This window comes from Clinocottus analis, unplaced genomic scaffold, assembly GCF_023055335.1.
Source record: "Clinocottus analis isolate CAN_PGR_092001 unplaced genomic scaffold, fCliAna1.0.p SCAF_9, whole genome shotgun sequence".
NCBI lineage: Eukaryota > Metazoa > Chordata > Actinopteri > Perciformes > Cottidae > Clinocottus > Clinocottus analis.
In genome coordinates, this window is record NW_027176251.1 from 10,130,603 (window position 1) to 10,146,567 (window position 15,965).

The 15,965-nt window shown below is 39.4% G+C and overlaps 1 protein-coding gene across 1 annotated transcript in view; it reads right to left on the minus strand.

Annotated features, from left to right (window-relative positions):
• Window positions 1-4,640: 4,640 nt before the first annotated feature.
• LOC137781667 (mannosyl-oligosaccharide 1,2-alpha-mannosidase IA) overlaps window positions 4,641-15,965 on the minus strand; it is a 156,602-nt gene continuing 145,277 nt past the window's right edge. Inside the window, exons 8-12 of the mRNA XM_068570567.1 lie at window positions 15,561-15,676; window positions 12,522-12,741; window positions 8,962-9,134; window positions 7,560-7,675; window positions 4,641-6,143 (exon numbers count right to left, since the gene is read on the minus strand). Coding sequence (XP_068426668.1) covers window positions 6,002-6,143; window positions 7,560-7,675; window positions 8,962-9,134; window positions 12,522-12,741; window positions 15,561-15,676 — 767 coding nt within the window. The 3' untranslated portion in view covers window positions 4,641-6,001. The remainder of the gene's footprint in view (window positions 6,144-7,559; window positions 7,676-8,961; window positions 9,135-12,521; window positions 12,742-15,560; window positions 15,677-15,965) is intronic.

The following is a 15,965-nucleotide window of genomic DNA, read 5'->3' on the forward strand; positions in this document are numbered from 1 at the left end:
GAATGAGGCCTTTCAAATTAAGACTTAAATTTCAACTCCTGTTCCTCCCTTCTTTTGTTCTTTTCCTACCTCTCGGGTCTTGTCAGCACAATTTCATGGTTTGTTAACCGGAGTTATTTTCTCTCAGGCTCGCTGGTAAAAAGGAAGGAAGGGAAGACAATATGGAGTGTTTTGCAAAATAGGTCTTGTTACTCTGTATAGCTGATGGTGAAGTACCTTGCTTAATTTTGTGAAGTGTAAGAAGATTTTATTGCTGATTGTAATAGTTCTCTCAGATGCAGACACATTGTTTTGGGTGAAGAAATCCTAAAAAGCAGAACAGATGATGTATTTGTTACTGAAGAGATCCTATATACAGATTGACTTCCAGACAGGGTTTCCCAAAATAGTTTTTTACACTGGAAAGTGAGTGGGTCAGCTGTAATATTCTTTTATTTCTTTTAATGTTTGAGAAAGTAGTGTTTAATGCATTTGATGAGCAAAAAAATAAATGAATGGATAATCCGGATAATATGGGAACCCATGCTTCTTTGTTATAATTTGAATTACTAACTCAATTCTGATTTAGAGAAATGAGGCTAGTCCGGCCATGTTGTCATTTAATATTCATATTCAATTATACATTCCAGTAAGATAACGTGTAGGAATACAAAAAGCTTATCTTTCCATTCATCCATTGAACATTTTAAGATTTTTTTAAAATAAATGCTGTGAAAGAACAAGTGTGAAATATATTTTTGGCTGTGTGCTGTTGTGTTAAGTCTAACGTTGTGGTTGCATTTGTCTTTTCAATGTATTTTTTTGTCATCCTATAATGCCAGGGTGCATTAATTTACAAGTATATGCGCTCTGAGATTGGAACTCACTCGTGTTGGGATCCGATCAGCCAGCCCACACATTAAAGAGAGGAGGAACACCCGGTCTGGAGCACAGCTGAGATGCACAGTCTGTGATACGGTTCTCCTGGTGAAAACCTGGTTTATCCTGCTTTTACTGTATGAAATAAATACAAGAGATATGGTTCAAATGTATCCGAAAATGTGTCTTTAAACAAATTAGTGAAACTTGGTTTGCATATATTTTCCAATAACAGTCTGCTAACACTGCAGTGAGAAAGAGAATTGATAGGAAATGAAATGTGTTCATTCACCGTTTTACAACTGCTCCTTTCAACAAAATATATCTGTTCTGAGGGGACAGGTTGCATTGAGCGTCAAACGCAGTTCCAATCTGGCACATCCGATTACAAAAGTCGCATTGAAAAGTGTAACCACAGCCAGCCCTGGAGTGTATGTTTCTGAACATTTTGCACATGCACATGTGTGAACTAAACAGATGCCTCAGCCTTCAGACATGGTGCTGTGCTGCTCGACTGTGTGCTTGCTGGAAAATCCCGTTCTACTCCGCATTGCCAACACTTGAAGGTTCGCCAGGCCGGCCTCATCTGCTGGCCCAACATCTTGTTAGAACCCAAAAGGCAAACCCAACTGCCTAATCAGCTGCTAATACTTATAAAAATAACACGACAGCCTGCGGGTCAGAAGTAGGATGGCTGAGAATTGACCGGTAGACGGCCTGCATGTATCTACAAACTGGAATGTCGACTTGTTGCATTCGGCAGCTTTGTGCTTGAGGTCTTCTTCGTGAAGGTCACTAGGAGGTTTCTGAACAAAGCAAGCAAGAGTTGATGGAGCTACATCATTGGTACAAGGTTAATTTATTGTTGCTGTAAAGCAGGTCTGTGAAGTATATAAGGTCTGCTGTCAAGAAAATGCAATACTATAATTTGTGGATAAGGGTTGAGGATGAATTTAGGGGTTTCATGAAAGAAGCTGCGCTAAAGTTTGTCAGTACAGCAACTAATATTTACCCAGCGTGAACACCCTGTGGCTAGGATGCATATTGTATTTTAATATCCTTTGGGCTCTCCACCAATTTCCTTAATGCTCTTTAGATTGGTCCCAATGATGTTTTGGGCAGTTTTGGTCACCCGCTGTAAAGCCTTCATGTCCTGGGTTGGGCACATCGCATGTAAGCTTCCAATCAGGATGCTTTCTATTGCTTTTCTGTAAAGGTTCTGTCTTCTAAAGTTTTCTTAAGAAATACAGCCGTTAACTTCCACTTTCCAGATTATAAGGGGTAAAAACATTTGGTTTTCTAAACTAAAGTGGAAGAAGGCCTTACTAGAAATAACCAGGTTTTCTGTGGAAAACCTCACAACAATATTGGTGATAGTAAAGTACTGTATTTCATTTAGAAATGTTCACCCCTACCACTGAAAAATATTAGTTTGCATACTAAACTCAGTTTGGAGGGAGATTTTAACAAGAACAATGTAACAGGAGGAACTTAAAAGAGGCTAGGGGCCAAAAAGGTGATTAGACATCCACTGAAGGTTTTATGACATCAAAAACATTTTGGGAAAACATTTTTCACACTGTGTCACTTTTATTTGCCTGTACCTTTCCAAAGATGTAGCGTAAACTTTATAATTACACCTTAAACCATATTCTGTTAGTATAAAACGATAACATATTATAATTTATTGTAACTGACAAAGCGGTACACCTTGATGAACTGTAAATATGAGATGTAATGTGAATTTAGTTGGTACTTCAAAATCTTTCAAGTCCAAAAGATCTCTTCAAACTGTTCTTATTTGAAGAAATATAAGTATGGCAAGTTTATGACAATAATAATTGAAAATGCGTGTGATAGCTGTATTTTAATGCCTCCGTGCTGATTTTGCCATCTCAACAGTGTGATTGTTCTGTAGTGGCTCGTCCTCTTTGTCAATTCAGTGTTCAAATGTTCAAAGGCATTGAGGAGCCTCATGAGTGGAGTATTACTAGTAGTACTAATTGTCACGTATATTACCCACTGTCGTGAACATTAATTTGTCAATGCTGCCTCGTCTGTGACACAGCACTTACTGCTCTCTGCAGATATTGACAGCTTAGAAGATGCCAGAAATTATTAGAATCAACCTTTCTTGTACGGTAGGTGAAATATCTTACCGTCCCACTGACGTACTTTAGCTGAAGTATAGACTTGTGGACTTTATTGTGACCATGCACATTGCATTTTTTGATATCCGTCTTCATTGCATTGAGGTTAAAATAGTGGATCGTAACCACAGTGAGGATTTTCTGAGAAAACTGTTTCTGGTAAGTAACATACTGTTTTATTGTAAGTAATATACATGTATTATATTTACTCATAAAAAAGTAACCGTATAGTATCTTATAGTCATAATATAAGTCAGAAAATGTCATACTAGAATGTTTAAAGTATGTCCAAAAATTCTTAAAAATACATTTGACAGTGTGTCTAAAACAATCATATTATAGTATTAATAAAAGAGTCAAAGTAGAAAAAATATATGGCTTTTCAAAAAGAACTCATAAAACGTTACGATATAGTGAGTCAAAAAACCGTCATTAAAGTGCATCAGACTTTAAAAACACGATTGAGAATTTTCTGGCTAAGCTTGAAAACAATGTGTTGTATGTTGTTCCTTTGTCCTTGACCAGTGGGCAGTTGAAACTGTGAGTAGGTGGAGTAGAAAGCGTTTTGAAATGAAGTAATACTTGAACCAGATCTCCATGGCGTGCCTGTTATTCCCTGTAAAGCTGCTGCCCTGCTTGGGACAGCTGGAGGACGACTGTGGCAGAGAGATAGCGCCGGCTCTTCTCTTCCCCCTCCGTTCCACATTGATGGAAGGTCTCTTGCCAAGCCAGACAGCGGTCCCACAGACACAGACGTGTCGTCTGGGCTTCTGCCTCCTTGCCCGGCTTGTCGGGGACTGTGCAGAGGGTAGCGGATTATCTTTAGCATTTGTCCTTCACTATCAGTCTCAGCTGCATTCAAATGGACTGTGATCCTCCTATTTATGTCTCCAGGCGAGCTCATGTGTACAACTAGCGCCCTTCACGTCAGCCCTTCTTTTAATTATCACACCTTTGCTCCAGGGAAGAAGTCCTGGCCTGCAGCAGAGTGCTGCAGGCCTCAATGTTGGGAACATTTGCCCTTAGAATTTAAACACACAACACCTTTACATTAGTTATTCTTTTAAGGTGATAAGATTAATGTAACTAGATCCATGACATTTGACTGCTAAATGTCAACCGTGTCAATAATGAATGATGATTATATGATTATATTGAAAGCAAATGCAAAATCACTTTAAGCTATCACACTGACATTAGGATTCAAAAGACAGCAGCTAGAGTCAAATCATTTGGGGAGGAAGGTATTACGTTCTTTGTTGGGCTGACACCATGAGAGAGGCGCAGTAGTTAAACCCCATGAGTCATTTTCTCGGTGTGATTGCTGGAACTTTCAACATCCCTGAGACATCCGCCTTCAATTAGATCTGTAACCAGCTTCTTGAAAGGAAATACTGAAACTAACGTAAGCAGCAAATAAGTAGTTTCTTTCCCTTTTTGTGAGTCACTGCCTGTGTCCTTCTTACTTATTGTAGCAACCTGCTGTAAAATACTTTTAAAAAAGGGCATTTTTTTATTTTTCACTTTCTATCTAATTTGTAAGCAAACAAGGCTGATTAAAAAAAGAAGATAAAGAAAGCACACACACACAAAACAACTATGATTGTTTTAAATGTACAAAGTTGCACAGGTCTTTTTATCAGTATTTGAAAATATCCAACAATGAAAGTTAAATCAAACAGTAAGAATAAGTAATAATAATTAATATCAGCGATAACTAGACTTAAAAGTCAGAATATTTTAGTTTTTTTTTTTTTTTTTTACTGAAACACCTGAGGGAAGCAAATCAAAAGAGAATCCAGAGAAAAAAATAACCACAAAGTTTAAAAAAAAAAAGATCACAAATTAAAATCAAGACAAGCTCATACAGGGGTCGTTCGCTTCATCTGTATGTACAGCACATTCGCTCCACAACTGTGCGGGACAGCAGTGATGAATAGAACAGTGATGGAAATGAAATCTCTCCACTCCCGGGCTCACAGCCTTTAACGTCAGTATTGGCAGCTGTATGGATTCACATGTAAAGGCAGGGTGAAGCAGAATAACTACAACAGAAACAGGAAAACCCATTTGGAGCTGGCGCAAATGTGTTCTTTTCCCTTAATGCATGTATTACAGCCACAGAACGGACAGGACTCCATTTGTTACTTTGATTTGAAAGGCTGAGAGGACTGAGAACGCTTTGTCCTATTCACAAAATAACCCAAGCATACAATGGAAACTCAACCCAACATCATTCTTTGTTTAATTGTCCCTGGATGCATAAGACACTGCCACTTTCCTGACACCTCCGAACCTTTAAGAAATTCATTCAAGCTTGTTTCAGTAAGAAACATGACATCAACATTGGTTTGGAGGTGAATTTGAGAATGACATTGTTGTGTTTGTCTGTACATAATCAATATTCATTACAATTCAAGCCTCGTTGTAAATTTTTACTTTTAGTCAAAACCCACCAAAAAACACATTACTGGAAAGAGGGAAATAGAAATGCAAAGAAACCTTTGGTCAAAGAGTGTACTCACAAAGGAAAAGATGCAATGACAATATAAGGAAATCATTCATCACTTAAGATCAACGAAACAACAAACTCAAAGAGCAAAACTCAAGTGGTCTTCAATACGTTTCTCTCTCTTTCTAACAATATGGCCCGTAGTTCAACCCTCCTCCCACTACATTGGGGTCTGCAAGTTCTACTGGTTTCCTCACGGAGGAAAGAAGGAAAGAAAAAGGTGCTCTTTTCATGAAAGTCATGTTTGTCTTGATTGTTCACGAAAAAAGAATTGCCAGCAGGAAGTAACCCCGGAGAAAGGATGTACAATCACAGCGTAAAACGACGGCGTCCTTTACTGGAAAGGAATTGAGAGTCCATAACACGCTCCTGGAAAGACTCTGAACCTGCATTTAATTGGTGTTTGCCATATTGGTGTGACTCTGTGTGAACACATGAACTGTGCAAATGTGTCTGTCTTGGTTGTTGGTCGTGTTCAGCCTCATTCGGAGACCGTCTTATCCTGTGTCGCTTCGTCCTGCAGGCAGCTCTTGCGGATGATGGGCAGCGGATGGGCTTCTGTATTTAAGACCCAGTCCTCCAGTGGGAGAAGGTCGTCATCGGAGAAGAGCAGGTACAGATACCTGAGCAGACAGGAAGACATAGTTCACAGTTTAATTTAATCCAAACCTTGGCTCGTTGAATACTTTACTTCTGCTTTCTTTGGTTCCAATAAATCCATCAGAGTGACACGTCTTCACTCTCGAGGATTGCAACTCTCGTTTAAACTTTCATTCATAAAATATCAATAGTTTTAACTCATCAACAAAATTATTGTGAATAGGACCTTCGGTACATGGGTCAAGCTTGCTATAGTAAAATATATGCACTATGAGCTAATACACTTAAAATAAGTGAGCCATTTGGTTTGAGTTGCAGGGGAAACCTAGTCACTGTCCTGCTGCATGAATATTCGGATCAGAATAAATACGCTGACCAAATACTTGTGTTACCCGATTACTCTGACCATACTGCCTCACGTAAAAAATGCTGACAAACAACTTCTCAACAGGATTGTTCAGGTAGAAAGAAACAGAGAGGCCAAGCACTTACTCATCCATTACAGCCGTTTTTCCTGTATCTTCACATTTAAAGAATACGGGTAGACACTATCTATATTTATCTCAGTCAAACTAAAAAACAAAACAATGAATTGATTCTACTGACAAGAAAAGTGTATGTTTGCGCGCCTGTGTGTCGTTAAAGCCTAATATACTCTGTGACATGTTTCATCATTAGATTGAAGATGACAATACAATTCTAACGCTACCCATCCCTCCCATTTGTTTGAGCGAGCCTCTTCATTTTGCGCACAAAGTGCACCAGGATGATGCGTTGCACTTTAAAATGAACAGAATTTAGGGTGGTAATATAAATGTCTGCAAGAAAACCATTGCGGCGTAATTTTTTTTCCGATGCAGACCTGGAGACTTCAGTGCTAATTCATTTGAATAAATCTGCGAGTACTCGGAGCAGCAATGAAGTACAATATAATCTGTATTGAGTTTGCATGTTCTCAGTTTAGTAATTGTAAAATTGCCCATAAGCCTGGATGGTTGTCTATCTCTATATGTGACTTGCGATAAGCTGGCGATACGTCCAGGGAGAAACCTTCGCCCATAGACAGCTGGGATCGGCTGCACATTTAGTGACCGACTCACTAAATGTGCCGCTAGCAGCAGGCTCTCAGGAAGACGGCAAGCATTTGTGATTGTCTTTACGTCAACAATAATAATAAAGTACAAAAGTATTAGCATTAAAATAAACTTAAAGTACCAAAAGTAAAAGTCACCATTATGCAGAATGGCCTATTTCAGAATACCGAGTGTGTGATGGGATCGCCCGACAGTGAATTAGATAACAGATCAAAAAGGTACAGATTCCTTCCCAGCTTTTAAGAATTATTATTATTACTTTCTTTATATATATATGATGGTATCATGTATGCAGATTTTTTATTTAGTTTGCCACAGGAGATGTCGTGAGGAAACAGGACTTACTTGAGTGTCTCTGAGAGGAAGAAGCTCTGCTGCATGTTATCGTGGCTGGCTGTCAGGGTGTAAACGTCACGGATCCCGGAGAAGCCAGACTCCACTCTGCAGTGTTGCTCCAGGGCCTGACAGGAAGAGAGCCCGTTACAATGCAAACAACTTCAAAACCTTTTTTCCCCCCAGAACAAGTTAAAGACCACTTCTCACAGTTGCCAGCTTGATTGTACAAACTAAATCAATATTACTTCATCCATTTATTCATGTATATTTATTCACTAACTCAATCAGCTCTCACATAACTGTCTTTTCTCTTCTGCACTGTGGGGGGACCATTTATCCTACAAACTGTAGAGAGGAAACCATTTGAGTAAAACACTGTTCCTCTGATATATTATAGTGCAGCGACAGAAAATCCTTTACGTGCCAATGTACCACTAAAACAAGAGTAAAGGATGGAACATGTCAAGCCCTTTAGCCGGCTGCACAACTGAAGCCCAAGCAATGCTGAATCTGACAAGGGGCTAATGGTGAGTGGCTGAGCTAGCCAAGCGGATTAGCACAGCATTACCCCTGTTACAAAGGGCTGGCTTATATGTGCTAATTAACAAAGACCCCGATGTGTTAATGCTTGATGTTCCTGAAGGGAAGCGTTGTGCGCCACTTTCAACCTTTGTGCCCGATAATTAAAGGCCCGTCAAACTCGTCAGCCTGATCTCTCCACTTCTGTGCACACTAAATTAATGCTAAATCTATCATGTCACCCCGTTACAGTTTACTCCAGCTAATGTCCTGTCTATTGCCACATTAACTCAACCTTCACCTCCTGCCAGGGGAGATTGCTTGATTTACAAGTATATATATATAGTGCCGTACAACATCAAGGAAGCTGGCTCGGGGTAATTAAGGGTGTTAAAGGGGCTTGACATAATAGGTGAGTACAATTTATAAAATCAGAGTCCAAGGTACTCCTAAGAGAGAAGTATAGAGTATAACCCACTTAAAAATAAGGTGGAATTGTCAAATTAGTCTTTTTACCACGCTGGCCTGAACATTGGACATTTATATGTGGTTGTTTTATCTGAAGAACGCTTCCAGCCTCACGGAGGCACAACAGGTCCTGACTATTCAGATGTTGTTAGCATGTGCATTTACTTGTGGAATAAAATATGACAACCACTTTATCGAATGAAATTACCAGAAAAAAGGTCTTTTATTTGGGCCAAAACGGTATGACATAATAAACAAGAATAAGAATGAACATAACTAAGAAAGACAAATATATAAAAAATTGTTTTTTAGAGAAGAAGACTGTTTTGTTTGGTGTGATGAAATGTCTGTGTTCAAATTTTGAAAAATTAAGAGGTAAAATACATTTTCAAGTGGTCATCTTGGCTTTGTTGGAGAATCTCACCTCAACAGCTTCCCAACCCCACTCTCTGTACTTGGGGTCGTGGGTCAGTCTCCACATGTACATGTAGCTCTCGATGACTTCTGGTCGTAGGATGTAATATCGGTCGCTCAGCCTGGTTGCGGTTGCTTCTCCTCCGCCGTCGAATCTGAACGCCTCGGGTCCCAGTTTGGTGGCTGACGGGGGCGAAGAAAAACGAAACAGAGGATTAAAAAAAAGAAAAAAGTCTAAATAAAAAATACGAGCACACTGACTGATATTCTTTCTTTTGCAGAAGAACAAAACATCACAAAGACAATTCACTTATTGTGAGTTTAAAAAAAAGAGCTCAAGGTTAAACAAATAGACCCTCGCCAGCCTTCCAGATGGTGTGTTGCTTCTCTCTTTCTTCCTTCTTACTCTTCCCCATTCTTTCTTTATATTTATACCACAATTCAATGCTGCGCGGCAAAGAGCTTCTATTCATGATACCGCACAAAGGAATCTATTCTTGCCGTGGTCAGGACAGGAGCATCGGCATAGCAACGTCTCAGAAACATGTTTGAAGTGGAAAGTGTATTATGACGAGACTGACATTCTGTTTCTGCTTATCGATTTGCTCAGATATTGTTTTCTTCTCTTGCTTTTCATTTGAGAATTTAGCCATCCGCCGTGAAGCGGCTTGGCAAATTGGGCCGTGTTGGAGCGAGCAGGTTCTCTGTGAAACTACTCCGATGCGACCACAGCTGTTCCGGCAACGTGGCATTGACCTCTCGTCAGTCGAGCCGAATAAGCGGCCCAGCTGCAAAGATATCCTGATGCACAAACAGGTTAAATCCATCAGTTATCACCAGCTGAGTGCGTTAAACAGGCACAGACGCACTGTGTCTGCGTTTTTTTCACATCTGGAAGTCTAAACCAAGGTCCATGTCTGTGTTACATCGTACACATTTGATCTGTTTAGTTCTGTTTCGAGTTGCAATTATGCGAGTCAACTAAATAACTAGATATGACAAATCTACATCCAGGTTGCGATCAGCTATATGAACTACGTCTGCCATCCTCTTATTTTTTCCCCCCAGAATTATTTACATCTGTGTTTTGGAGTCTAACTTTTCTTCTTCTTAATGCATCGCTACTTTTCTTTGTCAGCTACTGTGCCACGTTCTGTATTGGGTTGTTGTCAGAGTTATTATTGATGCGCCACATGATACTGTGATTAAAATGCACCAACGTGGTCAGCACATCATGCAACAGCTATGCCAGACCTGTACCTCCACAGCTCAGCTCAGGGGCTCTCCTCTCCGACTGAAACACTTTTCATTACATAAATCTGATTCCTAATCCCACTTCCTGCCTCCTGACAGCCTGTTTTGAACTTGTGATGGGAATGCTCACGCTGAGTCAGCAGAGGATCATCGGTAACTCGCATCGCAGATAACACAGTCAATTTTTCCACAAGTTCATCAGAGGAATAGTACGCCTGTGTCAAGCACAATTTAGAAGTACATTTTGAAAAAATTTTTTTACCCGCTTTGGGAACTGAATGGCAACCTTTTTATGGCAAAATACATTTTGATATGTATGAACGTTATATGTGTGATGTATCATTGTATATTTTTTACCAACCAGTTTTCTAACCCACTTGCTTTTTGTACACAAAATCCAGCCTACTGATTTCTGTTAATTCCCCGCTGATCATTAATGATTACAGATCAAATAGATATATTTGTTCCTATTTTTGAACATTAGTTAGAATACGAGATGATGGCTCTAAGTGATTCATGCTCTGAGTTTTTTTTAATTTACTCTATTATACATCAGTTCATAGTAGAAAAGCACAAAGCTAAAACATGACAATTCTATTACCACCTTTTCTCTGAAACCAATAACATTGTCCTGCTGCTTCCCATGAGACCTCCATCTTCCAGCATTGGTCTGTTGCTGTGAAGGTGGCAGATATCCAGGAGCAGCAGCAGGAGGAAAGTCTTCAAGGTTTCACTATGTAAGTCAAAGCTAAGGAGCAGCCACTTTATGCACGTGCAATAGCAAATCTTCTCTCTCTCCCTCTGCTGCAGACTGCTAATTCAACAGCTGCTCAGCACCATCCAGTCCCTTTTAATGAGTGAATAGAAACCTGGTGGATGACTATGAAAGAGAAGTCTTTTGGGTCTGAAGATCAAACGTATTCAAAGCGTATCAAGGAACCTGTTATGTGATGAGTCACGTTATCTTACTGGAGAAGCGAAGGCGAGTGAACACTTGAGGATGAATCCTTACAGCTCACCCAACAGTGGTGAAAAAAGAAGCTTGAAATTAGCAAAGGAGATTATTGTCAAGGCCAAGACAGATGCCAGGGAGGAGTAGAGATCAAACAACAGCCTTTCCAAAAAATTAAGTCAGGCTTGTTGCTGGAACCTGACTCTCCCGTTTTATTCTCTATTGCATTTTTCTCCTGAGTATGTCGATGGCAACTGATCTACTCGATCTCATTTATAGATTGGAGCCGCAGTAAATTTGCCTGTGGACTTAGTTTTTATTACTCTTCAATACTGTATCCCCATTTTCTCTCGTCTATTTTCTTTTCATTCTTCCTGCTGATTTATAATAAAATGTGATTATCAGTATCTAGCACTTACAGACACCTCCATGTCTGCTGCTGCCTACAGCTGTGCGACATTGGAGAATAATCATGGACTTTTTCGCCTCTCATTATTAAGCCTGTTGTCTCTCTGGTGAGGTGAAGCCACTAAGAGCGATTCTCATTTTGAGTCGGGGCAAAATTGAAACGCCTGAGGCCTTTTTAATTTACAATATTGCATTCTGAATGCCATAAGCTCTCTTAAGAGAGACGGATAAAGTGAACCACAACAGTGATCGAGCATCAGCTTATTTCTTATAATAGGCAATTAATTGGATCCAAAGAGTATGAACACCAAGTAGAAATGACTTATGAGTTTGTATGATAGGAAGCAAGATAAACAATACAATGATTTGATGTGACTAAACAAATAATTAAACATTGATTTGCTACTCAACCAGAAGATCTCTCATTGGAATTCAGCAACCTCAGAATTTGTTTTTTTCATAAAGCGTTGGGCAAAGGTTGGATTATTTTCAAATGTAGTTTAATAAGAAAACTAGTATTTCTGACTTAGACAACACACCAAGGTGATGTGAGTCATGTTTTGCAAATAAAAACATTGAATCTACAAATTCATTATTTTGAGATGCTATCATGCAAAGCAAGCATATATCCTTGTTTTAGAAGAAGAAATAAGCTGGGTACGGCTGGATTAAGGTCTTCGTTTTATTTTGGTTCCATTTCTATTACTTAAAACTAAATGATGAAGCAAAAAAGTATTGAATCCTGAATACTAAGAAGAAAATAAATAAATATATATATATATATATATATATATATATATATATATATATATATATATATATATATATATATATATTTCAAGTAACTCATCTGCTGCCCTTCTCCTGCACGTCGTTGAGCCTCCAGACCTGAACGATCGTCCAGCCTCTCAGAGCTCGACGTGGCCCTCTTCAGCATTCCTGACATTTCCACTCACCTGAGCGAGTGTAGCTCTCGTGGCATGTGTGTGTGATCTCAGCAGCCAGGTCCAGGAAGTGTTGCCTCTTCTCCGGCGCGCCATCGTCAGCCCCGATGCCGATCATGCCCCCGGAGAAGCAGGCCAGGTGGCCCATCTTGTGGTCCAGGATCCCTCCTCTCCACTCTGCCATGTAGGTGAGACCACCGGGGGACTTTTGCACCAGATTAGCTTCAATAGCCTGCAAGCAACACAACGTCAGGAGTATTTAAACCAGCATTAATTCAAGATTACAACTGAATACGATTACTAGGTTTTGTAGTAGTTTTGTTGATGACGTAACTGTGGTAGCTTGTGCTCAATGAACCCAACAAATAACCACAACTCCCCAAGATCTGACTGTGCTGCAAGGAGGCCATGAACACAAAATTGAGTTTGGATCTGACAGATGCAACTTCCCATGTTCTATCGAGCACATGTTCCAATTAGACTATTCCATGAGTACAACTAACAGCTAATTACCTGTTTTCTAGAAAGGTGTGTATATGTGGACACTCGTTAAACAGGGAGATGAGTGCAACATGGCTGCTACACTGTAAACGTCTGCATTTATATGATACATTATAAAAATATGTTGCGTAACAGTAAAGCAAATCTTTGAGGGATTTTATCCGATAGCCTGAAGAGGACAGTACAGATTATTTAATAAATAAAGAAAAAAACAATGGACGAGGCAGAAAAAAAATCAAAGGGCGATGTTTTTATAAAGAAAAGTGTTTAAATGTCTGCCTTTTTGCAGCCGTGTTTCCTGTCAGCACTTGTTTTATAAGCCGGAACATAACAGAAGGACATCTCATGAGATATCTTTTTTTTTTTTTTACAAATCATCATTCTCTCTCTTTTTCTCGTTCTCATCTATTCCGTGCTCATTTTGCATTTGAAACCAGCATTGTGTTATTCAGCAGCAACACACCACAAAGTGCAGGTAATTAAAGTGTAAATCCCCTTTCTAATCTCAGGTCCAATCATTCATCTGATTTCGGAACAACTCTTTTAGGATGTGCTCGGAAAAACAATACCTCCTCTTTCAGATGTATATGTGAAGAGCATTTGGTTTGTGGAGTGGGATGTTTTAATGGCCATTTACTGGATGGTGACAATCAGTACCGTAGTATGTAGTATTTTATGCTGCATGTAACAAGTCCCTCCTACCACAGCTCTGTGAGAGAAACCTTTCATGCTAAATGAGGGTTGATAAAAAGGAAACCAGCTGAGTACAAAACACACGTGTATTCTAAGAAAGCTTATAAATACGTTCTCAGAAGAAGAAAAAAACATTCTTGAGAGCTGATAATTTACTGCTAATTAGCTGTTGTTAGTTGTAATCATGGCATAGTCTAATTGGAACATGTGCTCTCATTCAATAATGTTTAATGAGTAATCTACTTTCATTTGAATGCCAAAGATAATGAGTTGTGCTGCACCTTCACCTCAGAGTTCTGTACAAACACACAGTTTATAACTTAATCTGGTAGGACGGGTGTCCCTGGCCATTTAAATATCAAGTCCCAGGAGAGAAGGACAGTCTGTAATTAGCAGTTATGCCTCTGGCTTCACCCTCTGATGAGAACTGAGGAAATCTCAGTGGCAATTTTAAGTTATTGTCTGTGATCTAGTAATTGTAACCAGTTGTAATGTGCTTTACTCTGACATTATCTCCATTCAAGACCAAAACAGATGGATTCCGGTGTTTTTTTTATGTATGTGTATACTGTGCAGGTTTTTTTCTGCAGGTAGTTCTCCAATTTTACATGACAGTTTATAAATACATGAGTCAGTTGCTGTCTAGTTACAATATGTAGTAGCAGGAAGCTTTCCTTTTCGATATTAATTTCATTCCTTTGCCTTAAGACTTTTCCACTGAGAGCGCTGTATATAATCACGGTATGGTGCTTTGAATTAAAGCATCCATTACAGCCCTACATCCACTTGTGAATAGGATCCACTGAGTGTCAAAAGAAGAGAGAATCATCTCAACCTTTAGGCATAAAAATGGAGACAAAAGGGCACTTTGCTTTGCACTATAAGGTCATTATTAAGAGCAGTCTAGACACTTTCAGACATGCACATCGGTATGTAAATGTTATGGCATTTTAACACATAGGTCCAATTTCCTAATTGCCGCCGGCATCACTTTTGCTTAAAAGTCAAGACAGCACTGTTAATGAGTTAGAAAACTTACTGAACAAGTCAGATATTTATGCTGTCCTATTAACGCATATTAACAGCAGCACAAGATTGAATATTCCCAAAGAGTGATTAAAGCTGTGTCCTTTTTCACTTCTTCCCTCTCGATGCGGGTTAAAAACAGTGCCAGCAGTATCAGCAAACGCAGACACACACACACATGCATGCACGGTGCATGCACACGCACGCACGCACACACATACACACACACCAAGCCCACAGGTATATATAGGAACTATAAACCAACTTAATATTGTGCCTCTCAGTGCTTGTGAATGTGTCAGGTTTAAAAAAACAGCCAGCTCTCTAATAATGTCAAATGATATAATTGATGAGACATTTTATTAGGGGATTCACTCAGCGACCCTCATCGCTCAAGCTTCCAGTAGTCAAGCTCACCATGGTCATTAATTATGGCTTAAACTGCACAATACTTGTTAAAAACCCATCTTTAATGAATGCAGCCTTTGTGAGGACAAAGAACAGACTTATACCTCGTCATTGGCTCATTTTATTAAAGTCTGAATAAAGCCGTGGAGAATATTTCTGTAACTGACTATGTTCAATTTCTTAATGAAAAAACACAGTCACCTTTGCAGATGAATGAACTCAGACTTCCAACTATCCCTTGAAACATTAAGCAACGCACCGGCTGTGCATTCACTATTTGCCTCACACTCTCTGTTTGTGATGAGTGTGAAGCACTTTGTACACTTTCTTTGATTGCAGGCATATGCAGATGAATGCACCTATTATCATTTCATCTAATGGAGCCATGCCTAAGCGTGAAATGTATGATTCATATCTCCATACCTCCAGCGCGCTGTAGTACATTTTCTTTGCGTCCTCGTCCCTCTTGTCTGACATCAGATATGATTTGATCAGGTACTCGTAGAAACTATCCCCGAGGCCGCCGATGGAAACGTGATCTAAGAACGGAAAATAGGACGGAAACAGATCTGTATGAAAAATATTCAGCAGGGTCACATACACGCCTGTATTCAGGTTATCTGCAGGTCTCTACAGTTTGTGAGTACATCAGGTTGTTCAGTCAGCACCGCCACTACTGCTAGCTTCAGTAGCTAGGAAGTGAATTGTCTCATAATGTGCAAATATATGAATAAATCATTTCCTTGGTTAATATATACATTAATGTAATGGCATTCATCAAGATTGCAATATTTTAATGTAATATCCCATTAGGTATGATCGTTTACT